Below are 27351 nucleotides of genomic sequence, written 5' to 3'. Positions count from 1 at the left end.
ATGAGATGTTCTGGTGCCTCTAGGGTGATTCAGAAGGTTGACTGAGGACCTTATTACTGATAAATGTGTTTGTTTTTTATGACCATGTTCTACTTTCTGCTTGCATTTTGTATTTATATTTTGATGTGTGTATTTTCTGTCATTTGTGTAATTCATGGCTCATCTGTAAACGAGACCTTGGTCTCATCATGACTCCCTGATCAAATAAAGGTTAAATAAATAAAGCTGGTAAATTGGGAGCATATTCAGTGTGCAGGCCTCTCTGTTATTTACAAGTTTACTTCTTTAGCCCAGCACCTACGTTTTTAAGGATGTTCCTAAAACCACAAACATTTCTATAGACTGTGTAATCAGTCTGTACCTTTGTCATAGCAGGTACCTAAAGTGGTAGCAGGTACCTATAGCAGGTACCTAAAGTGGTAGCAGGTACCTATAGCAGGTACCTAAAGTGGTAGCAGGTACCTATAGCAGGTACCTAAAGGTACCTACATTTTCACCATGTTTATCAATGAGTCAAATCTCAGGAATGGAGAAAAAAAAACATTTCTACAGAGACAGTGACAAGTTTAACTATGCTGACATCTTAGCCTCAACTGAAATAAAACACCATCAATCATCTGTAAAACGTTGACCATTATTTCACTCCCATAGAGGGAATGAGAGAATAGCACCAGAGGAACAGTTCTCCCTTTGTGCTACACTCTTAGAAAAAAAGGTGCTGTCTAGAACCTAAAAGGGTTCTTTGGCTGTTCCCAGAAGGAGAACCCTTTGAAGAACCCTTTTTGGTTCCAGGTAGAATCATTTTGGTTCCATTTAGAACCCTTTCCACAGAGGGTTTTACATGGAACACAAAATAGATCTACCTGGAACCGAAAAGGGTTCTACCTAGAACCAAAAGAGGTTCTCCTATGGGGACAGCTGTAGAACCCTTTTGGAACCTTTTTTTTCTAAGAGTGTACACCAATACAATAACATTTGATACCCATAGATAAACCACTTAGACTAAATCCTTACCATTTCACAAGTGGGGTAGGGTAACCCTCGACCGTACAGTATAGTTTCACAGGAGTGTGCTCCCAAACGGTATGGGATCGGAGTGTGGTCAGGAATTGAGGACCCCTGATCATAGACTCCTCACGAACGTACTTCTCAACCATCTTCTTCCGTACCTGAAGACAATATGGACATGTGACATTTTTACAGTATATGAAACCTCATTAAGTTTTCGTCAAAATCCTTTTCACCATACTGAGCCAAGCCGAGCTGAGGCGACCTGTACTGCGCTGGCCTGGTTATGCATGCAACATACAGATGTAGGATCTTAATCTGAGCCAGTTTGCTACAACAGGAAAATAATCCTGCAGCAACAGGACATTTTAATTATTACGTGGATTATAATTAATGGATTTAAAAAATCATAAGGGGAAATCAAGTCAGCAAATTGAAATTACAAACTTCAGAAGTCTTTTTAAACCTAAAATACACTACAAGTTTTACATTTCATGAAAATTCTCCTGCAACAGGGTGATCAAATTAAGATCCTACACCTGTAGTTGCTCGAACCGTGCTAGAGAGGATAATGTGAATAGAAAATATCGGAGCCTGTACAGTACGGTTTGGTTCAATACGGTGAAAAAATAACAAGTCTTTTGCAGATCTGATACTAAATATTTCCGCTCGTCTTTTTCAAAATACATTTATAATTATGGTGACATCTCCCAACAAGACAGATAAGGACCTTACCACTCCCTGGATTCTTGTTTCTTGTTTGTGATGATAATCGTCCTCCACAACCTCAGAGCTATATAAACAAAACAGACATAGTCAAAGCATAATTTACAAAAGGTAAAAGCAATTCCAAGTTCACTATTTCTTGGGCGTTTACGAAGTCAACACAAACAAGTGTAAGCAGCTAATTATGTTCAAGCAAACAAGCATTTAGGACCAAATCTACATTAAGTAAGGCTCACCGCAGTGAAAAGCCTCTAAGCACCACAAAAAACATCTATGTTAAGTCTAACCATAACAACCATAACAACTAAAGGATGTGCCATACATACAGTAAGCATCTTCGCTACATTTTAATAATCAGCTCATTGCTGAGTAAATATTGTTGGAAAGCTAAAAAGCACTTCATTTGCATCAAAAGCCCTCTCTCTAATAAAATCTAATCACATATTTAGCAGATGTTATTGCGGGTTTTGCAAAATAGCTTCATGTTGACAGTATTCTGATTGCATTTCTGTCAGATTATCTAGTGTACTATTTCTTGGGGATGAATCATCAGTCTGTGCATACCTGACAAAATAATCATACAAGTGTCCACAGGTAATATAGATGATCAGAGATTAAATAGATGAAACAGGGTACGATCCATAGACTGTATGGTACAGATGTAGGATGTGAATTTGAGCCAATTTGATTCAGCAGGAAAATAATCCTGCAGCAACAGGAACATTTTAATTATTATGTGGATTATAATTAATGGACATTTTTGTATAGGTTGATACATTTTTCGTAAATCAAGTCTGAGACATTACATGACCAAAGGTATGTGGACACCTACTTGTCAAACATGTCATTCCAAAATCATGGGCCTTCCCCAAACAGTTGCCTCAAAGTTGGAAGCACAGAATCGTCTAGAATGTTGCCACTATGCATTGGGGCAGGTAGCATTCTCCTGGCTTCTGCCAAACCAAGATTCGTCTGTTGGACTGCCAGAGGGTGATGCGTGATTCATCACTCAAGAGAACGCGTTTCCACTGCTACAGAGTCCAATGGTGGCAAGCTATACACCACTCCAGCCAACGCTTGGCATTGCTCATGGTGATCTTAGGCTTGTGTGCAGCTGCTCGGCCATGGAAACCCATTTCATGAAGCTACAGATGAACAGTTCTTGTGCTGACGTTGCTTCCAGAGGCAGTTTGGAACTCGGTAGTGAGTGTTGCAACCGAGGACAGACGATTGTTACGCGCTACGCTCTTCAGCACTAGGTCAGCACAGTCCTGTTTTGTGAGCTTGTGTGGCCTACCACTTTGCAGCTGAGCTGTGGTGCCACGTTGAAAGTCACTGAGCTCTTCAGTATGGGCCATTCTACAGCCAATGTTTGTTTATGGAGATTGCATGGCTGTGTGCTCGATTTTATACACCTTTCAGCAACAGGTGCAGCCAAAATAGCCAAATCCACGATACGTTTGTATTTATACTGTATTTCAAAGAGGAAATTACAAACTTCAGAAGCCTTTTCAAACCTCAACTACACTGCAAGTTTTAAATGTTTTGCATTGGAGGAAAGTTCTCCTGCAACAGGGTGATCAAATTAAGACTCTACATATGTACAAACTAATGTGAGTGTCCTGTCTCTAGTACTGACATAGATTTTTTTACATTTTGTCATTAAGCAGACCCTCTTATTGCGAGTAATTTACAGCAGTGAGTGCATATATTTTCTTACTTACTTACTGACTTTATTGTCCCAATGGGGAAATTTTGTTGCAGTGTCATGTACACATTTAAAGTGGCGTTTAAATACAAAACAAAATTGACAATACAGCTTTCATAACAGTTACATACCAATAAAAAACAAAAACAAATCAAAGACTAGCCTGCTGGCCTTACTGAGTCGTTAGGAACATCAGCCCGAGCTATTTAGGAGGGATATCACACCTGGCACAAATTATTGTCTAGTTCTGTTTTTCCTGCTGAGGGGTGCCCTGTATCTGCACCCAGAGGGGAGTAGTTCAACGTCTGGGTACAGGGGGTGGCTTGGGTCTAAAATGATTTTGTGAGCCTTGGGGTACCAGCCTTACTGGTACCCCAAGGGAATCAAACCCACAACCCTGGCGTTGCAAGGACCATGGTCTACTAACTGAGCCACTGTTGATCAATACACAATGCACAAATCAACACACCCCTCATTGAAGGCAAATAAGCTAAAGGTGTATTACAGAGAAAACCGTTCATTGTACATTGGCAGCTGCATTAGCAGCAGCTAATGGGTATCCATAATAAATACAAATACAAATTGCAAGACAGTGTAGCATGTGTCTCCAGTTTCCAGAAGAGAATGTGATCCAGTGATGTAATAGCAGTAGGATGGTTGCATAGTTACATGAGATTAGGCAATTAGCAGGGAACCAACCTGTTAGTGAGTTACAAGTGCTCTCTCCAGGTGTAAACTTACCCACTGTTAAAAGCCCAGCTGAATACACTAACTGCCATTTGAAACTGTACACCCAGGGCCAGATATACTTTATGTATTTACACCAGTGCTTTATCCTCAGAGGGGAATAAAGACCCAAAACAAATAGTAGAGGAAAAACAGTTAACTTTCTTAATTTACATTGAATCTAAATATGCTAAATAAGCTCTACAATTTAAATGCATTATTCACTCTGGTAAATAGCAGGTGCAAATTATACTCCTGTGCAAAAAATGTGTAAATCTGGCCACCAGTTTCCAAACCACATGGGCTACATTTACACAGGCAGCTTAATTTTGATCTTTTTTTCACTAATTGTCTTTTGACCAATCACATCAGATCTTTTCACATCAGATCTTTTTCAGAGCAGATCTGATTGGTCAAAATTGAGTTGCCTGTGTAAACGTTTCAAATGAAGCATAGGATTCCTATGGGCCCATCTTCCTTACCTTGTATACTGCTTTGCTACAACCTTAGACTGTGCACTGTGGTAGTCGTGGCTGATGTGCACGTGCTTGTGTCTGGCAACTGTTGCAGCCATAGTTGATCACTTTTAATGACCTGTGATTGAAATGACGAACACATAATACATAACACGTATTATATTGGCTAATAGTAATATAATGGCAACCCATAGACGTATAGTAGTTGTATGACAGAAACAAACCATGTTAATGTAGTTTTACAATGCAATGCAACAGATCCATAGCTCCTCTGGCTTTTTGATCCTCTGATGCATTTCAAGGCACAATATGCAGTACAGTACGTCCTTAGGTATTAGCACAATGAGACAGATATTCACTAATTTGTTCCCATTGGAAACAACAGGCTGTGGTCTATCTTGGTTTAGTTGTAAAACTCTTTGGTATTAGTGCCTGTGAGGTTACAGACACTGGGGGTCAAATTCCATCAAACCTGCAGTGCAAGGGGAAACATTGTGCCTGTTCTGATGTAATGGAACAGTCTGAGTTATGGGTAGGAGAGATAACACCTGTTCTGATGTAATGGAACAGTCTGAGTTATGGGTAGAAGAGATGACCCCTGTTCTGATGTAATGGAACAGTCTGAGTTATGGATAGAAGAGATGGCCCTTGTTGTGATGTAATGGAACAGTCTGCATTATGGGTAGAAGAGATAACACCTGTTCTGATGTAATGGAACAGTCTGAGTTATGGGTAGAAGAGATGACCCCTGTTCTGATGTAATGGAACAGTCTGAGTTATGGATAGAAGAGATGGCCCCTGTTGTGATGTAATGGAACAGTCTGAGTTATGGGTAGGAAAGATAACACCTGTTCTGATGTAATGGAACAGTCTGAGTTATGGGTAGAAGAGATGACCTCTGTTCTGATGTAATGGAACAGTCTGAGTTATGGATAGAAGAGATGGCCCCTGTTGTGATGTAATGGAACAGTCTGCATTATGCATTATTTTACGCTGCAGAGGCAGTTGCAGTGCGTTCTGTGTGGTGCATACATTGGATGTATCTAACGTATGCGTAAAACTGTATGCGTTGATGGCTTGACAGAAAGCAGAATGGTAGCAGGTAGCAGAAGCAGAATGTTGAACTTTTGTTGCACACATATCCAGATGATGCTGCGCACCATTTTGCGTAAGACACTGTAGGTGTGATCAAGGCGTTAGTTTTGAATAAGTTCTTTGAATATGGACATAGTTGTAATAATCTATAGGCCTATGGCAGCCTTAAATTCCCACAGTCCTACACAGTTGCATAATGCATCTCAACAATTGGAATAGGTTTACAATCAAATAACAGGAATTAGCTTTTTGACTTTTATATCCTATTCCCTATATTCATGTATCTGCCAGGTTGAGCTAATTTATAGAATACTTCTCAAGTATAAAGCAAAAGTGCTTAACATCAGACATTCAAGCACCAGATATATCAACCCCCCCTTGACACTTGAACTCCTGAGCCACATTTCTCTGCATATAGCAGACATATAGTCAGCTCTTTTTTATAGAATGAATTTTAAAAGTCCATATAAACTGATTTATTAGCATGCCATCAGAGCAACATTATGAGATCAATAATATAAGTCCCCAAAAATATTAAAATGAATATTGCTAGATAATATCCTTTTATGTCACGTCAGGGTCTAGGCAGTAGGCACTAATTAGGTAATTGGACTAATACATCTCCACATTCTGATATAACCAAGTCCCAAGCGCACATTTCTCAAATCAGCACCTGTCAGAAAAATCAAGGAATCTGTAAGGGAAGGCGATAATAGGCCTGACTTACCCCAAGAGATTACACGAGTTGAAAGCAGAGGTGGGTCAGCCGTAACAGGCTTGGAAGTCACTCGCTGATGAAAACAAAAAATGACCCACAGAGTGCAGCAACTCTCAGCATCCCATTTATGGATAGGCATATGACTATATATAGCTTTTACATCAACCCTCAACATCATTTCTTACTTGCAGTAGGCTAGGCTACATATCATGCAGTGTCGGTGCTTCTTTGCTCACTGTATAGGTTATTAAACATTTATTCCAGTTTGCAATATTTACAAAATTTGGCCTGAGCACAATGTGTCCAGTTTACTTCATTTAAATAATGTCATACTTCTTTCAACTCTAGCCTCTATTTAAGCAAGAATGCATTTTACGCTACAATTTTAAGAATTTCAAATAATTTTAATATTTGTTATTTATTTTAGCGTTAGGCTATCTTAATGCATTCTTGCTTTGCTCTATGCTCAACTGAAGGAACCAAGACGGAATCTTAAGACAACCCCTGAAACCTGAACTGTAGCCAGCACTATTTTTAACGGGAGATTGGGTTAGGAGTCAACAGTGTATATTCCTAGGCTATTCCTGCCAATAGCCCCAGAGCAGAGGCAATGTCACACAGCTTGTTAGCTTTATGCAAACATTATTAATCTATTAGTTAGCTTAAATGAAAACAATAACGGCTCATTCATAGCCTTCTGTCATAAATAACATTGTAAAAAATGTGTGCCAAGCCTGCCCATTTGTTATAGAAATATTAAAGAGATACATGCAATTTCAATAAACAATCAAACGTTTTTGTTTGTTGTTTTTAATTCAACTGTGTGGCCCAGTGTAATGTCATGATAGAAGTCTGTGTTTAATATTCGTGGCGAGTATGCGCGCCTATGGGGTATATATGGTTCATGGCTAGATGGATTACAGTTTATTTAAAATTGACATCTAAGGTTTACTTGTTTTGCATTTTAGCTAACCCTAACATTTTTCCTAGCCTTAACCTAATTATCTAACCTGCTGCGTAAATTCTCCTAAACAGCTACGAAAAGTAAAGTCTGGTGAACTACCATACAGGCTGCCTGCTACAAAGATACGTGTAACGCCCCACCAAGCAGACTGTCAACCAAGTTCAGGTTGTCATGCTGCGTCACAGAGTTGCTAAACTAATCGTCACGCAAATCCCTTCTCAAAGTCAGGTTATGAGTCGAAAAACTTGCCTATTTTCCTCTGAAGTACATAATCTCACGTTTCCAAAGCTATACGGCATTACATAGAACACATTAATTATCTCACATCTCGGAAAAGATTTGTAATGTTGTACTTCTTGTTCACGAAATGCGTCCTAATGTTGGTTTTTTGAGTTTGCGCCAATTGACTCCATTAACTCCTTGAAGGGGTGATCTTGTCCCAGAATGCACCGCGCGGCCCATTGACGACGCATGTGAAACGTACACAATGAACCCTCTAATACATTTCTAATGGAGTTGCCCATCTTCTCAAAAGTATTGTAACGACCCTGGGGTTATAAGCGCGGATATCGACTCTGCTGCTTGAGCATGCTTTTTTGGGGCACAGTCGATAGCGCGCTGGATTTCGGACTAGAAGGTTGAGGGTTCGAGACCTACTCCTTGCTGTTTCATTACATTGGTGTCAGAAGGTGTCAGAAGCTGCTTGCTACATTGCATTTCTCACATGATCTTGCGTGACTTCAATTTTCTACACGAGACTGTGCTCGGGACACTCTTTACACGACACTTCGATAGGAAGTGATTTTTGTAGCATTGGAAGGATAGCATTTTCGCTAACCCTAAACCTTTTCCTAAATTTAACGACAGTCTCCTAAACTTCTACATTCATTATCATAACCTTCCTCTTAAATTCTCCTAACCTGCTACGAAAAAGTAATTTCGGTATCGAAGTGTCGTAAAAAGAGTGTTTCTCCTGACAGGAGACCGTAAGACCAGTTGTCATTATTGAGTTAAAGTAGATTCCTTAATAGAAAATGACTCGAGTAAAAGTGAAAGTCAACCAGTAAAACACTACCTGAGTAAAAGTCTAAAACTATTTGGTTTTAAATATACTTAAGTATCAAAAGTAAATGTATAAATAATTTTAAAATCCTTATATTAAGCAAACCAGACAGCACAATTCTCGTTTTTTTATTGATGGGTGGACAGGGGCACACTCCAACACAGAGACATAATTTACAAACAAAGCATTTGTGTTTAGTAAATCCGCCAGATCAGATAGAAGGGATGACCAGGGATGTTCTCCTAATAAGTGCCTGAATTGGACAATTTTCCTGTCCTGTTAAATACTTTTGGGTGTCAGGGAAACTGTATGGAGTAAAAAGTACATACTTTTCTTTAGGAATGTAGTGAAGTAAAAGTTGTCCAAAATATAAATAGTAAAGTACAGATACCCCAAAAAACTACTTAAGTAGTACTTTAAAGTATTTTTACTTAAGTACTTTACATCATTGCGTGAGACTCAGCTCTGTTGCAGGAAAACAATTTCACACTTTCATTATTGTAGGCTACTACCAGAGACAGTAGAGAAAGCGAGACATCCACATATTTTTTCAGTTCAGAGCGTGGCTATTCTGGTCTACTTATTGCCCCTGCCACCTTGAAGGGCTGCCCAATATCTCACTGGCAATTTTTTCTGGTCGGGCGGGGCGGGTGGGGAGAGCTGGGAAAGGACAATAAATAGACCAGAACCATTGGTCTTACACGGTAAAGCAAGCTCACGTGAGAGAGGGAACGCCTACTTACAGAGACAGGAACCGTGAAAAATGTTTACAATGGTAAACTGCCTGAGTAAGACATCTTCATTTATCCACCATCTCTTCTACCTCCAGACGTCGAATCGTAGTGGCTATCTAATTTGAAACTATAAGTGATACTAGTGAGATGTCATATTTCTAATCTATAAAACAATATAAATATTTCCTCATCTAAATGGTCCTTCCAAACTTCTAGTTGTGTATACGCCAGGTTACTGTAGCAGGGTTTTACATCGATCCACAAGAACAAAAGAACAAAACACAGGTAAGAACTTGTTGTGTCACTCGTAGGCTATATTGAAAATGTACCCAATAGTCTAGGCTACGTGTAGCCAGCTGGAGACAGTGATTGTAAAATAATGGCAGTAACCCATAGCCTTCTATTGTGCAAGCTCAAGTTGCGCTCCCCCACAACGACGGTTTACACGGAGTTGCGAAACAGGCTCGATTATTTGACTTGACAGCAAACTGGCGCTGATGGGCGCAAATATCAGCTCAATAGTATCTGGCAAGCACCAATGTAAGAATCACACCATTTAAACCATTGTAGCCTATAACTGTTATTACATATGCTATATAGACTAAAATTAAACATTTATATAATAGGCTAAAAACATTTAGGTCAAGGGCGAAATTGTGGTGTAGGTATTGGGAGGGTGGGGGGTTGGGTTTAAAAGCATTTCCTGTAATTCTGCACAGTTTGACATGACTTATCATGCCTCTCTTGAGGGCTATGGCGGGGTATATGAATGGGGTATTTTGAAAACACAATATAAGTGGAAGGCGAAGTAGTCACCATCAATAATGAAGGTATTTCAAGGCAAATATTAAGACGTAAAATATGAAGACTGAGTTGTATTATAATGATCTTGTAAGGACCGACGCTGGAGTAGAGAAGCAGGTACGGGGGAGTCAAACATTCAATCGGAACAGACATGGAACAAGACAGGACCAGCATTAGCACAAGGACATATGACAATCAATGCTGAATCGGGGAACAGACATATAGGGGAAGTAATGACAGAGGTCCAGGAGTCCAGGTGAGTCCAATAATCGCTGATGGGCGTGACAGGGGAAGGCAGGTGTGTGTAATGATGGTGGCAGGAGTGTGTAGTTTTGTTATAGTTGAAGTTCGTCTACCTACAGTTGAAGTCGGAAGTTTACATACACTTAAGTTGGAGTCATTAAAAGTCGTTTTTCAACCACTCCACAAATTTCTTGTTAAAATACTATAGTTTTGGAAAGTCTGTTAGGAAATCTACTTTGTGCATGACACAAGTAGTTTTTCCAACAATTTTTTACAGACAGATTATTTCACTTATAATTCACTGTATCACAATTCCAGTGGGTCAGAAGTTTACATACACTAAGTTGACTGTGCCTTTAAACAGCTTGGAAAATTCCAGAAAATTATGTCATGGCTTTAGAAGCTTCTGATAGGCTAATTGACATCATTTGAGTCAATTGGAGGTGTACCTGTGGATGTATTTCAAGGCCTACCTTTCATATCATTACCTCTTTGTTTGACATCATGGGGAAATCAAAATAAATCAGCCAAGATGTCAGAAAAAAAATTGTAGACCTCCAAGTCTGGTTCATCCTTGGGAGCAATTTCCAAATGCCTGAAGGTACCACGTCCATCTGTACAAACAATATTACGCAAGTATAAACACCATGGGATCACGCAGCCGTCATACCGCTCAGGAAGGAGACGCGTTCTGTCTCCTAGAGATTAACATACTTTGGGGGCGAAAAGTGCAAATCAATCCCAGAACAACAGCAAAGGACCTTGTGAAGATGGAGGAAATGGGTACAAAAGTATCTATATACACAGTAAAACGAGTCCTATCTCGAAATAACCAGAAAGGCCGCTCAGCAAGGAAGAAGCCACTGCTCCAAAACCAACATAAAAAAGCCAGACTACGGTTTGCAATTGCACATGGGGACAAAGGTTGTACTTTTTGGAGAAATGTCCTCTGGCTGATGAAACAAAATAGAACTGTTTGGCCATAATGACCATTGTTATGTTTGGAGGAAAAAGGGGGAGGCTTGCAAGCTGAAGAACACCATCCCAACCGTGAAGCACGGGGGTGGCAGCATCATGATGTGGGGGTGCTTTGCTGCAGGAGGGACTGGTGCACTTCACAAAATAGATGGGAGGAAAATTATGTAAATATATTGAAGCAACATCTCAAGACATCAGTCAGGAAGCTAAAGATAGGTCACAAATGGGCAATGACCCCAAGCATACTTCCAAAGTTGTGGCAAAATCGCTTAAGGACAACAAATTCAAGGTATTGAAGTGGCCATCAAAGTCCTGACCTCAATCCTATAGGAAGTTGTGGGTAGAACTGGAAAGTGTGTGCGAGCCAGGAGGCCTACAAAATGCCAGCTCTGTCAGAGGAATGGGCCAAAATTCACCCAACTTATTGTGGGAAGCTTGTGGAAGGCTACCTGAAACCTTTGACCCAAGTTAAACAATTTAAAGGCAATGCTGCCAAATACTAATTGTATGTAAACTTCTGACCCACTGGCAATGTGATGAAAGAAATAAAAGCTGAAATAAATCATTCTCTCTACTATTATTCTGACATTTCACAATAAAGTGGTGATCCTAACTGACCTATTTTGACAACTTTTTTTTACTAGGATTACATTTCAGGAATTGTGAAACTGAGTTTAAATGTATTTGGCTAAGGTGTATGTAGACTTCAACTGTGTGTGTGTGTTAGTGCCTTCAGAAAGTATTCAGACCGAACAAACTGTCATGGTCCAAACACACCAAGACAGTTTTGAGGAAGGTACGACAACACCTTTTCTCCCTCAGGAGACTGAAAAGATTTGGCATGGGTCCCCAGATCCTCTAAAAGTTCTATAGCTGCACCATTGAGAGCATTGTGACCGGTTGCATCACCGCCTGGTATGGCAACTGCTCGGCATCTGACCGTAAGGCGCTACATACTAGGCAGTGTTAGAGGAAGGCCCAAAAAATTGTCAAAGACTCCGGTCACCCAAGTCATAGACTGTTCTCTCTGCTACCCCACGGCAAGCGGTACCGGAGGGCCAAGTCTAGGACCAAAAGGCTCTTTAAGAAATTCTACCCCAAAGCCATAAGCCTGCTGAACAATTAATCAAATGGCCACCTGGACTATTTACATTGCAAGGGGTCAGTGCCCGACCCCTTTGTTTTTACACTGCTGTTACTCACTGTTATCTATGCTTAGTCACTTTACAAATGACCTTGACTAACCTGTACCCCCGCACATTGACTCAGTACTGGAAACCCCCTGTATATAGCCTCATTATTGTTATGTAATTTTCTTGTTACTCTTTGATTATCATTATTAATTTGTGGTAACTATTTTCTTTACTCTATTACTTGAAATGCATTGTTGGTTAAGGTGCTTGTAAGTAAGCATTTCACAGTAAGGTGTGTTGTATTCGGCGCATGTGACATAACATTTCATTTGATTTGAATTCAATTGATTGGACATGATTTGGAGAGGCACACACTTGTCTATATAAGGTCCCACAGTTGACAGTGCATGTCAGAGCAAAAACCAAGCCATGAGGTCGAAGGAATTGTCCGTAGAGCTCAGAGACAGGATTGTGTCAAGGCACAGATCTGGGGAAGGCTACCAAAACATTTCTGCAGCATTGAAGGTCCCCAAGAACATAATTTTTAAATGGAAGAAGTTTGGAACCACCAAGACTCTTCCTAGACCCGGGCGCCCGGCCAAACTGAGCAATCGGGGGAGAAGGGCCTTGGTCAGGGAGGTGACCAAGAACCTGATGGTCACTCTGACAGAGCTATAAAGTTCCTCTGTGGAGATAGGACAACCATCTCTGCAGCACTCCACCAATCAGGCCTTTATGGTAGAGTGGTCAGACGGAAGCCACTCCTTAGTAAAAGGCACATGACAGCCCGTTTGGAGTTTGCCACTAGGCACCTAAAGACTCTCAGAACGCTCAGGACCTCAGACTGGGGCGAAGGTTCACCTTCCAATAGGGTCGTTGCACTAAGCACACAGCCAAGACAGCGCAGGAGTGGCTTCTTAACAAGTCTTTGAGTGGCCCAGCCTGAGCCCGGACTTGAACCCAATCAAACATATCTGGAGAGACCTGAAAATAGCTGTGCAGCGACGCTCCCCATCAGGATCTGCAGAAAAGAATGGGAAAAACTCCCCAAATACAGGTGTTCCAAGCTTGTAGCATCATACCGAAGAAGACGTGAGGCTGTAATCGCTGCCAAAGGTGCTTCAACAAAGTACTGATTAAAGGGTCTGAATACTTATGTAAATGTGATATTTCTATTTTTTTATTTGTAATAAATTTGCTAAAATGTCTAAAAATCAGTTTTTGCTTTGTCTGTATGGGGTATTGTGTGTGTATATTTATCAGGGGGGGAAAACAATTTAGTCCATGTTAGAATAAGGCTGTAAAGTAAAAAAATATATATTAAAAAGTCAAGGTCTGAATACTTTTTGAATACCAATATGGGTGTCCACATTCCAAATGAGTGGATTTGGCTATTTCAGCCACACCGTTGTTGACAGGTGTATGAAATCAAGTACATAGCCATGCAATCTACATAGACAAACACTGGCAGTAGAATTGCCTTTACTGAAGAGCTCAGTGACTTTCAACGTGTCACCGTCATAGGATGCCACCTTTCCAACAAGTCCGCTTGTCAAATTTCTCCCCTGCTAGAGCTGCCCCTATTAACTATATGTGCCGTTATTATGAAGTGTTAAGTTCTCGGAGCAACAGCGTCTCAGCCGCGAAGTGGAAGGCCACAGAAAATCACAGAACGGCACCGCTGAGTGCTAAAGCACGTAGCGCATAAAATATCATCTGTCCTCGGTTGCTGCAATCACTACCAAGTTCCAAACTGGCCCCGGAAGCAACGTCAGCACAAGAACTGTTCGTTGGGAGATTCGTGAAATGGGTTTCCATGGCCGAGCAGCCGCACACAAGTCTAAGACCACAATGCGCAATGCCAAGCGTCGGTTGGAGTGGTGTAAAGTTCCCCGCCATTGGACTCCGGAGCAGTGAAAACGCGTTCTCTGGAGTGATGACTCGCGCTTCACCATCTGGCAGTCCGACGAATCTGGGTTTGCCCGTTGCCAGGAGAACACTACCTGTCCCAATGCATAGTGCCAACTGTAAAGTTTGGTGGCGGAGGAATAATGGTCCGGGGCTGTTTTTCATCGTTCAGGCTCCTTAGTTTCAGTGAAGGGAAATCTTAACCATACTGCATACAATGACATTCTAAATTATTCTGTGCTTCCAACTTTGTGGCAAGTTTGGTGAAGGACCTTTCATGTTTCCGCATGACAATGCTCCGTGTACAAAGCGAGGTCTGTACAGAAGTGGTTTGTCGAGATTGGTGTAGAAGAACTTGACTGGCCTGCACAGAGCCTTGACCTCAACCCCATCGAACACCTTTGGGATGAATTGGAACACCAACTGCAAGCCAGGCCTAATCGCCCAACATTAGTGCCCGACCTCACTAATGCTCTTGTGGCTGAATGGAAGAAAGTCCCCGCAGCGATGTTCCAACCTCTAGTGGAAAGAATTCCCAGAAGAGTGGAGGCTGCTATAGCAGCAAAGGGAGGACCAACTCCATCTTAATGCCCATGATTTTGGAATGAGAGGTTTTATTTTAAATACATTATTGTGGGGGACGAATCAACCTTTTCTGAATATCCCCTGTGGTAATTCCACCTATGATTTAAGTGGCATATACAATTGAAGTTGTAGGCGTTATAATTGTAAGAGTTAGCCTACCAACAAAGATATTAGGCCTACAGATCATGTCAATCCAGCTATGGTCCAAAATCGACCTATCCTAATGGTATGTTTTTTTTGTTTCAGCGTAAACATGAAATCTTTGGCACTTGTTGTCCTGCTGTGCCTTGCCTGCGGTCTGATGTCTTCCTCATTCGTACTCGCGTCGCCGTAAGTACTGGTAGGCCTGTCTGTCTGGTTAATGCACTGGTAGGCGTATCTGTCTGGTTAATGGCCTCTGTATCAAGCCATTCATTCCAATGTAAGTATTATTTTTGAGACAACAGCTCATAGGTCAGCGTGAGGCAGCTAGGATCGATTCCCCCAACTTTCCAAACCCAGGACACTCTAACCACAGGGCCACTGAGTTGGTGTCATTCCGTAGCAGGTCTCAATGCAAATTAAAGGCCATTAAATGAGTGAGGCACTTTGATCATGCTAATGTTACTATTTTATTGAATGTAACTCTGCTTTATTTCAGGCATATGTGGAGTAAGTTGATCCTAACTCAACACTGGCCAAGCACGTTTTGCAGTGTAAGCTACTTTATGGTTTGATAGCATAATAAACTCTACGTATCATGTGTTGATCTGATTGTATAATTGATACAGTGGCCATAAGTTTCCAGATGTGCCACCTTGTATGACAAAATAAACATTTTGACATGCAGATGGAACACTGTGATCCTAAATTTGACTACTGGACTTTGCATGGACTGTGGTAAGGATGACTTAATAATGTTCAGTAAAAAATAAAGCACTGAAGATGCTGCCTTTGCCCGCAACCCAATCATCATGGTTTCTGAGTTTGAGTGACAAGAAACTGTGGTGGACTCTGTTATCTTTGTACACATTTGACCAATGTCTGTGTCTTACAGGCCAGATAAAGGCCAGGAATGCAATTCATCTTGGCACTTCAATGTAACTCTAATCCAGGTATGTTCTGCTGGGGGAAAAAACATACATTTTGCTTATTCGTGACAATTTTTTTTATTTTGAAGTCAAAAGTCAAGTGTTTATAATTTTAAAAATTAAGAGAAATGTTTGATCGTGACTATGTTTTACAGGACCTACTTCCAGATATGCAGAAGTGGTGGCCGGATCTTATAACTCCAGCATCCTCTGAATTCTGGTCTGTTCTAATTTTGTATAAATACTTTACTCCAGGTCATTGTTATATTTTCAGGTAAGAAGATTTTCCTAAACAAATGTTAGCACATTTGATCTTCTATTTACAGGCAATATGAATGGCAAAAACATGGAACGTGTGCTGCAAAAGCAGAGTCCCTAAACAGTCAACACAAATACTTTGGCAAAGTCCTGGAGCTGTATCACACATTAGACCTTGATGGGTAAGTGTACTGAAATAACAATAGAGTATCCTCATGAAACATATGGGATAATATATGGTCTGTATACCCTGAAGCCTGATTTATGTTTCTACTAGTTATTTATAAATTCTTTATGTCTTCAGAGTGATGAAGAAATTTAACATTGTGCCCTCGGAGACTTACTATACGGTAAGTACATCATTATTACTACATTACCAAGGACAATGGCATTTTGCACTGATTAAATTGCTGTATGTTTAAAGTTAGACTTAAAGAACGGCAAGTATTTTTGCGTCATATCAAGAAACATACTATACTGTTTTAAAGGAAACCCTGTGTTATGGGAAACCCGCCATAGTTTTTAATTTACTCCAAGTCATTTGACTTACTGTTCCTGTTTACAGATGTAGGATCTTGATTTGAGCCAGTTTGCTACAGCAGGAAAATAATCCTGCAGCAACAGGAAATGTGAATTATTATGTGTAATTAATGGACATTTTTGTAAGGGTTGAGACATTTTTCGTAAGGAAAACTCCAAGTCAGAAATTTCAAAGTAGAAATTACAAACTTTAGAAGCCTTTTTAAACCTCAAATACACTTCACATGTTGAAGTTCTTGCATTGCAGGAAAACTTTCCTGCAACAGGGTAATCAAATTAAGATCTTACATTTGTACTTAGCTACTGTCAGTGAAATGACTCAGATGTGTGCATGCATCCAATAGCATGTGATGAATACTCATGGTTAAATGTACTACTTCTGTGTTTTTAGTTTGACCACATCGAAGGAATCATTCTCAACTTCTACAGTGTGAAACCAAAGATTCAGTGTATTCATCCAAAGGTATCATGTTTTTTACAATATTTTTATTTTGGTAGAATGCAAACTCAAGCACTAGTTATTGAATTTGCCTACAGGTTTTCTTTGAAGAGTAGAGGATTATGTGGATTGTGTACAATTTTTGTATTTAGAATACATTTCCTTAATCATTCTACATAAATAGTGTTTGTTTCACAACTAAAATGTTAAATCATGAATCCTAACCTTGAATGGAGACCATATCACTAAGTTCTTTCTTGTTCACAGGGTGGGAAGGTGCAAATCTTGGGCCAGATCGAGATCTGCTTCAACTCAGACTTCCAACTTGCCAACTGTGAGCATTCTGAGACCGACACTCTGAGACTAATTGACTTCCTCAATGTTAAGGGTACAGAGTTTAGTGTATGTGACCATGCCACACCTGTCTACTACCCTCCCCTTAAGGGGAAGCCATCAATGTAGTGGCTAGTGAGGTCTGGTTACTCTATAATCAGTCATATCTCACATGGAACATACTCTTCGAAAAAAGGGTTATTCGGCTGTCTCATAGGAGAAACCTTTTTGGTTCCAGGTAGAACCCTCTGTAGAAAGGGTTCTACATGGAACGCAAAAGTGTTCTACCTGCAACCAAAAATAGTTATTCAAAGGGTTCTACTATGGGGACAGCCGTAGAACCCTTTAAGGTTCTAGATAGCACCTTTTTTTCCTGAGTGTAGATACAAGGTTCTACTAAGTGTGAGTTAGCTCAGAAATACTATACTGGACTACTAAAAACACAACTGTTTCCAATTGAATTTGTCTACTACTATTTTGATCTGTTTTCTGTGTTTTCTGGCATTCAAACTTAAAATTGTACTGCTTGATTCTTAGAAGCAGGTTGATCATGTTTTAACTCAGGGAATAAATCAGCTTTTAATGATAACACTCCTGAAGGCCTATACTTCCTATATAATGCTTTATAAATATTTTATACGCAAATGGCATACTAAGAGTGATGTAAGGTCCTTAAATCTTGTGCTTTGCCAAATGTGTCATACAAATATATAAAAAATGTTTTATTGACACATACAACAAATAGGTACAGTGAAATGTGTTGTTTTACAGGGTCAGCCATAGTCAGATTTTTCACCTTGTCACCTCAGGTATTTGAACCAGCGACCTTTCTGTTACTGGCCCAACGCTCTCACTGATCATAATAACCCTAATGCCACCAGTAATATAGTATGACATTTGCTTTTAAATTGTTTAAAGTATGGTCCTACTTTTTGTCAAACAAAATCTAAAGTTCAATGCACGGTTTATGAAGAAGTCTTTTCACTGCCTCCATTACTCTTTAAAAATGTTTTGATGTAAAAAGTGTTGAGTTATTAAGATTGTGTATGGTGGTGGTTAAAACCCATTGGTTTACATTAGTAATGCCATCTCCATAATTTGATGGAATGATGATCATGATTTAATCAGATATACTTATTGTATCTGAAACTGATGTTGTTTCTGCTGTTAAGTTAGTTAGATTTCATTTCAGTTGTGGGATACGCTTTGGTTTTAAATGGTGGCTTTATTTGATATGGTTCCGATCCTCTGTAATTTTTACTGACAATTAATTAAATACATGTTTCTATTGCAGCAGTTGTACATACTTTTTACCCCTACAATTTGCATTTTAGGGAATCCAGGTAACTAGTGTAATGTGTAAGTATGCACATTCAACTACATGCCACAAGAGGTCAGGAAACGTCTACACAACACCAATGGCCAACAGAGGCAGTATACCTGTCTTACATTGTCTAGCATTGTTCAGTCTGTTACAATAAATTACACATTTAAAGAAATGTTATATCCACAAAAGGTATGACATGATATAAAACTCCATGTCCAGGCACTCAAATGCTGATGAGTTTGACTTAAAATCATGTATATTTACATATACATATACATATTTATATTTGTCACACACTCTTCACCAACTTAACTGCAGATGTATAGTCAGTTTATTAGAACAAAGATGATGATTGCCACTCCATCTTAACTGTCTCCTGCGCAAGAAGATGTCTAAATCATTTTTGTTAATGAAAGCTATTTACTATAGTGGTAGAATAGCAAAGCTGGTGGTGTATAGGCTAGTTATACCATACAGTCAAGCCCTTGATCTTTCCTCTTGACAATTTACCTTGTGTGAGATTTATTGGGCTGTTGGAGTACATGAGACATTGTTCTTTTTACAGACCTGGGCCTCATGCAAGGCATGGAAACATACTGAAGAGCTTCATCTGTTTGTGGCCGGTGGTAAGTAAAGCTTATTTTTGCAAGAAGTATTTAAACTTTTTTAAATAAAAGGGGTTTATCAAAATCCTGGGACGGGATGTTTAAATATACACACAATAACTTGTCTAACTTACATGTCATCATAGTTTAGTATTTCCCTGCAAATGTGAACTGCAATTGACTCCCTGACCCCAAAATAAAACTTTTAATTTTGTATTATGGGCCTTGGCTGTCAGATATAATGAATATTATGTGTGGTGCAATCAGTTTTATGTAAGCTGTTGTAGTAGGATAAGAGGAAAGCGGTTATAGCAGGGGTGTAAAACATACCGCCGGGGATGGGTTCCAATCCAGCTCGTGTGTGGTTTGAGTGTTTTTAATTTAAAAAAATATTTTATTGGAGGTGTTATGGACACAATATACTTTACTGTAGAAATTATAATGGTTCTACATTCATGCAGTTTGTGTGTCCAGCTCACTAATAATAACCTAAATAAAACTAGACAGTAAAGGAGCACTGAAAATATAACCGAAATATAACCGAATGCGGCCCCTGCGTAAAATTAGTTTTACACCCCTGGGTTATAGTGTCAATGTAAAATCTAATTTGCCAAGAACAGGAAAAATCAAATAGGTGTAGGGGGAGCAACAGCTGCCTCAGTTGCTATTAGACACACACAGTGAGATCCATGCATCACTCCTAATGTGGTTATTGAAGTCGCTTAACAGTGGTAGTCAGGTTGATTCTTCCTGACTGAAAACTCTCAGCTGCATCACTGTTACCTAATTGGTAACCAGGCCCATTTGAAATGCATTTCATTCCTCTTCTCTCCTTTTGAGAGGTTAAGTGTCTTATGTCCTCAAGTCAATGGAGACAGCATGGGATAGTCACCCACACAAGAGCACTCATGGCCTCATTCCTCAGCTCCTCTATAGCCAGGGTGGTTTCCTCTTGGTAACGGTCCTAAACCAGATCTCATCTCGGTAACGGTCCTAAACCAGATCTCATCTCGGTAACGGTCCTAAACCAGATCTCATCTCGGTAACGGTCCTAAACCAGATCTCATCTCGGTAACGGTCCTAAACCAGATCTCATCTCGGTAACGGTCCTAAGCCAGATTTGTTACGTTACAGCCTTATTCTACAATGGATTAAATAAAAACAATTCCTCATCTACACACAATACCCCATAATGACAAAGCAAAAACGTTTTGTACAGAGAGATCGTAGCAAAGTACAGAGAGATCGTTGATGAAAACCTGCTCCAGATTGCTCAGGACCTCAGACTAGGGAGAAGGTTCACCTTCCAACAGGAACACGACCCGAAGCACCCAGCCAAGACAATGCAGGAGTGGCTTCGGGACAAGTCTCAATGTCTTTGAGTGGCCCAACCAGAGACCGGAGTTGAACCCAATCGAACATCTCTGGAGAGACCTAAAAATAGCTGTGCAGCGACGCTCCCCATCCAACCTGACAGAGCTTGAGAGGATCTGCAGAGAAGAATGGGAGAAACGGCACAAATATAGTTGCGCCAAGCTTGTAGCATCATACCTAAGAAGACTCAAGGCTGTAATCACTGCCAAAGGTGATTTAAACAAAAGTACTGAGTAAAAGGTCTGAATAAATATCTAAACACTTGTTTTTGCTTTGTCGCTATGGAGTATTGTGTGTAGATTGAGGGGGGGAAAACAATTTTATCATAACGTGGAATAAGTCAAGGGGTCTGAATACTTTACGAATGCACTGTATGTTTTTCCAGCAGCATACTATTTACATTTACATTTAAGTCATTTAGCAGACGCTCTTATCCAGAGCGACTTACAAATTGGTGCATTCACCTTATGATATCCAGTGGAACAACCACTTTACAATAGTGCATCTAACTCTTTAAGGGGGGGGGGGTAGAAGGATTACTTTATCCTATCCTAGGTATTCCTTGAAGAGGTGGGGTTTCAGGTGTCTCCGGAAGGTGGTGATTGACTCCGCTGACCTGGCGTCGTGAGGGAGTTTGTTCCACCATTGGGGTGCCAGAGCAGCGAACAGTTTTGACTGGGCTGAGCGGGAACTGTACTTCCTCAGAGGTAGGGAGGCGAGCAGGCCAGAGGTGGATGAACGCAGTGCCCTTGTTTGGGTGTAGGGCCTGATCAGAGCCTGAAGGTACGGAGGTGCCGTTCCCCTCACAGCTCCATAGGCAAGCACCATGGTCTTGTAGCGGATGCGAGCTTCAACTGGAAGCCAGTGGAGAGAGCGGAGGAGCGGGGTGACGTGAGAGAACTTGGGAAGGTTGAACACCAGACGGGCTGCGGCGTTCTGGATGAGTTGTAGGGGTTTAATGGCACAGGCAGGGAGCCCAGCCAACAGCGAGTTGCAGTAATCCAGACGGGAGATGACAAGTGCCTGGATTAGGAGTGCTTGATCATATGCTTGATCACTATGCTTGATCATGTCAAAAGCTGCATTGAAGTCCAACAAAACCGCTCCCACAATTTTTTTATTATCAATTTCTCTCACCCAATCAGTCATTTGTGTAAGTGCCATGTTGTGAATGTCCTTCCCTATAAGCGTGCTGATAGTCTGTTAATTTATTTACTGTAAAATAGTATTGTATCTGGTCAAAAACTATTTTTTCCAAAAGTTTACTAAGTGTTGGTAACAGGCTGATTGATCGGCTATTTGAGCCAGTGAAGGGTGCTGTACTATTCTTGGGTAGCGGAATGACTTTTGCTTCCCTCCAGGCCTGAGGGCACACATCTTTTGTAAACTTAGATTGAAGAGGTGGCAATATCGTCCGCTATCATCCTCAGTAATTTTCCATCCAAGCTGTCAGACTCAGGTGGCTTGTCATTGTTGATAGACAACAATAATTTTTTCACCTCTTCAGCAGTCACAAAATTACAATGCTTGTCTTTCATAATTTGATCAGTTAAGCTTGGATGTGTAGGTTTGGCATTTTGTTCCTGGCATGTCATGCCTAACTTTGCTTTTCTTGCCAATTAAAAAATAATTAAAGTAGTTGGCAATATCAGTGGGTTTTGTGATGAATGAGCCATCTGATTTAATGAATGATGGACTAGGAGCTGAGTTTGCCCTTTTGCCCAAAATTTCATTTAAGGTGCTCCAAAGCTTTTTGCTGTCATTCTTTGTTTCATAGTGTAGTTTCTTGTTTTTATTCAGTTTAGTCACATGATTTCTCAATTTGCAGAACGTTTGCCAGTCGGTTATACAGCCAGACTTTGTTGCCGTTCCTTTTGCCTCATCCCTTTCAACCATAACATTTTTCAATTCACCGGGATTACAATTTTGTCATTTTCTTAATGGGTGCATTCTTATTAGTAACTGGAGAAAGCAATTTCATAAATGTGTCAAGTGCAGTGTCTGGTTGCTCATCATTACACACCACAGACCAGCAAATATTCTTTACATGATCAACATAGAAATCACTACAAAACCTCTTGTAGGACTTCTTATACACAATATTAGGTCCAGCCTTTGGAACTTTGGTTTTCCTGGATATGGTAATATTGTGATCACTATAACTGTTGGATTTGGATACTGCTTTACAGCAGATTTCTCTATCATTAGTAAAGATGTGGATGATTTCATTATCCTCTATAGCCAGGGTGGTTTTCTCTTGGTAGAGGTCCTAAGTCAGATCCAGTCAACTGGCTTTTAATCAGTGTGAATTCATGGGAGCTGGTACCCAGAGGTAATGGCTGATAGCAATTCTGTCTGCTGTTGAAAGCAATCGTTTTGTAATTCACTCATCTGTGGTAGATGAGAGCTAAGATCCTGTGTTGTCTGCCCTTCTTCCTGTGAGGGCAACTGGGCCGAAAGGAAGTAATTTCACCTTGAGTCATCGCTGGTTCTCCCTGACCAGAGTGAGCGGTAAAAGTAAGGCTGAGTTCGTCTTCGCCTCGTTGACCGAAGACGAGGGTCCTTATGAAGAGCTCCTGAATACACCAGAGGATATTATAATATAACAGTATTTGTGTTTTATATGGTGAGTATGTGATATCCTTTATTATGACTTAGTCGTATGAATGTAAGAAAAACAAGTGGATACATAGTGAGAGTATCCAGCTCTCTAATGTAATGACGTCTAATCTGCATCAATAGAAAGGAGGAGTTTGGAGGACTTGTACAGAGAACTATATACTGGCTAACTGATGTATATGCAGTTTAGCAATTTCGTCATGAATTTTGTTCTGGAGGCAGCTCTGCAAAGTGGTCACTAGCTGGCACAGCCACATTCATAAAATGTGATTTTAAACCTAACCTTAACCACACCGTTAACCCTAATGCCAAACTCTAACCTTAAATTAAGACCAAAAAGCTCATTTTTGTGTAGATAAATTTTTACATTATAGCCAATTTTTACTTTGCAGCTAGCCTATCTAAGGGGACATCGCTCAGTTCTGCCTCCAGGACAAGACTCATGACAGTAAATGTCAAGCTGCAATGTATACAGGTGTTAGTAGTCCAACAAAAGTGATGCATGCAGAGTTCCTATATATGTCATTAAGCAGCTGTGTAGTCCCCAAAACCACATAACCCAGAAATGCATTAATGTCCAGTGCTCAGTCTGTCCTCCTAAATCTAGTTAAATGACGTTAATCCTTCAGCGATACACCAGTCAAACACAATAAGAGATCTGCTGATTTTCAGACAAATCTCTATTTCCCAGGAAATGACACTGATAAAGAGTGCCACTGGATAGCCTGAGTTATCAGCCTTCACCAATGCATTTTATGGTAGTGAGTTGATTAAATCTATAATTGCAACTCACCTATGCTGTGATTAGAAATATGAAGTTATATTTTATCGTCAGTCATCTAAGGAATCACAATATTTCAAGGAAATTAATAAATACATGATAAGATCTTGCTACTAGTATACCTCATTTGGGGGGCTTATCTAGGAATATCCAGGTGCAAGATGCTGTATTAAACGTGTGCAGCTACACAGGTGAGATGAAGGGAGGCATATCTTTTCACAGCAGACCTATAAACACAGCCAGGGTGACCACTGCTCCATTACTCACTCTCCAGAGAGCTGAAAGAACAGGAGACGTACATGAAGACCAGACAGATACGGGCGGCTGACATTCTGGGTCCTGATGGATTGCTCTCTATGGATCACAGCACCCCTGGCTTTGGGTGAGATAAGCTTAATCAGCCACGGACCTGGCTACAGCCCAGATACTTCTCCACCTCTGTATCTCTGTCTCCAAGCATTCTATAGCTCGTATTTTCCATGCCTAACTACAGTCCTTCCAGCCATTTAGACACAGCAAAGCAGTACCTAGGCAAGGTTTTGGACCGCACTGATAACCATGGCATTTCTCATTAATGTGCATCCTGATATTTGAGGGTCAAGGCCGGTCTTTCGGGATAATTACGTTTTACTTACGTAAAAGACATTTCTTTTCACGTGAGTGAGCATGAACGATGGCTCAAATTATGTGCTCAGTGAATATATATTAAGGTACCTTCTTAAACAAGAAAAATGTTAAGCCATACTCTGTATCAGAGATTTGACACATTTATTTTAATTCATGTCTACCTCTAACAAGGAACAGTATTATGACTTGGTAATTCAATACAGTTTAGGTGAATGTCAAATCCTCTGAAGGAATATTTAAATCTATAATATGATTTAAACAGTACAGTAATGTGGATATACTACTACAATCCTCCCATGTCATAGTAGTTGATTTATGGTATGATTTGAACATAAATGTAAGGTTCTGATATACTGTAAAAAAAAATATATATATCAGCATTACCGTATGTGCAGGCTAAGGTTCAGATCTACTACTGTATTCAGGCAGTTATTATGCTTCAGCTCCATGGGGACCGGTGCAGTATGGGAGACAAACATAATCTGTTTGAAAGATCACTTGATTTCTTTCTGCTAATTTCTTTGTGCTAAACAGCTTTGCATTGGTCTGTAATACAGATATGTGCCTTTAGTTATGCTCGAACCCTGTCCTTGTGTAACTGTTTGATTTCTCCACCTGCCCGCACTTCCTATGTCACTCCAATGCTAATTATCTCTGTATACTGCATAGTATAAACTGTTCACACTGCACTATAATACTATTTATGGGGAATTATGCATTATAGTTTACAATTGGCTCATTCATCCCCCTCTCCCCTGTAACTATTCCCCAGGTCGTTGCTGTAAATGAGAATGTGTTCTCAGTCAACTTACCTGGTAAAGTAACGGAAAAATAAATAAATAGTTTGTCCTGTGTAATCCTCTGTTTAATCATTAATGTGATCAGAAGATTAATTGATAGTTTCAGTCAGTGGCAGTCGTGACGTTTAAGATGAGGGAGCATGTTCTTTTTTTTTATGAGCATGGTCTTATTTCTATTACAGCATATTGGATGACTGTCATTCATATTCCATTCACCCAGCTCAATGTAACATTGATAGGTTTAGGCTACTACATGATGTTCAAATTTACTCTATACCTATCATAAGGTTGTGACAATCCAGCCTATGAATGAAAGTTTACAACGTAGGTGCACACAGGTTGAGAGACAAATTAGAGTAATTAAGGTGACAGACAGCGACACATTCAATACCGTCTTGCACACTTGCCTGCAACTAGCTGATCTAGGGTGTAATCATTAGACCAACAGTTACAAACAAGAGTTTTTATTGGACAAATTCAGGTATGTTTATCCCTGTTTCGTTCCGTTTGCTTCCATTTTAAGAAATGTTCAACATAATCGGAGGAATGAATACACCCCTGATCACACGCAAACACAGTTCACAATCATAGCAGCCACATACAAACGGCATGATAATTTTGCTCGTTTTAGAATTCCTTCTCGCATCTATTCGCTCTCCGTCCTCTCACCTTTTCCCTTTGCTTGTGGACCTCAGTGCACAACACATCAGGTGGTGAAATCAATGAGGCACTGAAATTAATGTTTTTCTTATTGAAAATCTATTTCCTTACTAATGGGTGTCTAGGTAGTGCAAGATTTAGTTTTGGCTGGCACACAACCTCGTCACTGATTTCTATTAGTTTCCTTTATTGATGTTGATTTGTATCTGTCATAGTCTGAGCCTAGAGGAAACATGCACCTAATTATTATCAGGAGGCGCAGCACTTGTACCCTTATAGAACCTCAGACTGGGGGCGAAGATTCACCTTCCAACAGGACAATGACCCTAAGCACACAGCCAAGACAAAGCAGCAGTGGCTTCGGGACAAGTCTTTGAATGTCCTTGAGTGGCCTAGCCCGATCCTGGACTTGAACCTGATCGAACATCTCTGGAGAGACCTAAAAATACCTGTGCAGCAACGCTCCCCATCCAACCTGACCAGTGCTAAAGAGGATCTGAAGAGAAAAATGGGAGAAACTTCCCAAATACAGGTGTGACAAGCTTGTAGTGTCAGACCCAAGAAGATTTGAGGCTGTAATCGCTGTTAAAGGTGCTTCAACAAAGGGTTTGAATACTAATGTAAATGTGATATTTAACTTTTTATTTATTTAAAAAAATGTCTAAACCTGTTTTTGCTTTGTCATGAGGTATCGTCTGTAGATTGATGAGGGGGAAAAAACAATTTCATCAATTTTAGAATAAGGTGTTAACGTAACTAAAATGTGGAAAAAGTCAAGGGGTCTGACTACTTTCTGAATGCACTCTAAGGCTACAAAAGGTGGACTTTTTGAATGGATGGTGTAGACTTTCTATAGGCACTATATTTGAAGAAGTTGCTGATGTGACAGTCTCTTCAGTTTATTCCAGAAGTTTTGAATTGTAAAAATGCAATGCATACTTGGGAGGAGCATGGTTTAGGATCCACAGCTTGATGTACTGTACTCGCCTTATTGGATGTGATCAATGTGTCTTGGCAATGTAAGTATAGTAGATAAAACCTACTGGTGT

General features: G+C 40.2%; 2 protein-coding genes across 7 annotated transcripts in view; one reads left to right on the top strand and one right to left on the bottom strand.

Annotated features, from left to right (window-relative positions):
• Positions 1-7131, bottom strand: part of LOC120029896 (myomesin-2-like) — a 43645-nt gene extending 36514 nt beyond the window's left edge. The window contains exons 1-4 of the mRNA XM_038975204.1: positions 6467-7131; positions 4651-4762; positions 1744-1801; positions 1015-1169 (exon numbers count right to left, since the gene is read on the bottom strand). Coding sequence (XP_038831132.1) covers positions 1015-1169; positions 1744-1801; positions 4651-4742 — 305 coding nt within the window. The 5' untranslated portion in view covers positions 4743-4762; positions 6467-7131. The remainder of the gene's footprint in view (positions 1-1014; positions 1170-1743; positions 1802-4650; positions 4763-6466) is intronic.
• A 2015-nt stretch (positions 7132-9146) lies between these two features.
• LOC120029321 (ribonuclease T2-like) lies at positions 9147-26649 on the top strand. 6 transcript variants are annotated; one of them, XR_005473581.1, is made up of 15 exons: positions 9168-9259; positions 9435-9503; positions 10115-10278; positions 15116-15199; positions 15510-15564; positions 15699-15748; positions 15906-15963; positions 16095-16159; positions 16266-16379; positions 16502-16547; positions 17129-17200; positions 17444-17510; positions 19402-19462; positions 23259-23441; positions 24490-26649. XR_005473581.1 is itself a non-coding variant. In XM_038974543.1 (12 exons), the coding sequence occupies exons 3-12, from the start codon at positions 10211-10213 to the stop codon at positions 17636-17638; spliced, it is 807 nt and encodes a 268-aa protein (XP_038830471.1). In that variant the 5' UTR covers positions 9147-9272; positions 9435-9503; positions 10115-10210; the 3' UTR covers positions 17639-18802. The 6 variants fall into 6 exon arrangements, 5 of the variants coding, with proteins under 5 accessions (XP_038830471.1, XP_038830473.1, XP_038830470.1 ...); XM_038974543.1 differs by lacking the exons at positions 19402-19462; positions 23259-23441; positions 24490-26649 and having other exon boundaries at positions 9147-9272; positions 17444-18802; XM_038974542.1 differs by lacking the exons at positions 19402-19462; positions 23259-23441; positions 24490-26649 and having other exon boundaries at positions 9170-9259; positions 17444-18802.
• Positions 26650-27351: the final 702 nt, after the last annotated feature.

Source organism: Salvelinus namaycush, chromosome 35 (assembly GCF_016432855.1).
Source record: "Salvelinus namaycush isolate Seneca chromosome 35, SaNama_1.0, whole genome shotgun sequence".
Lineage (NCBI taxonomy): Eukaryota > Metazoa > Chordata > Actinopteri > Salmoniformes > Salmonidae > Salvelinus > Salvelinus namaycush.
The sequence above is the reverse complement of the archived record's forward strand: the minus strand, read 5'-3'. Positions and strand labels throughout refer to the sequence as shown.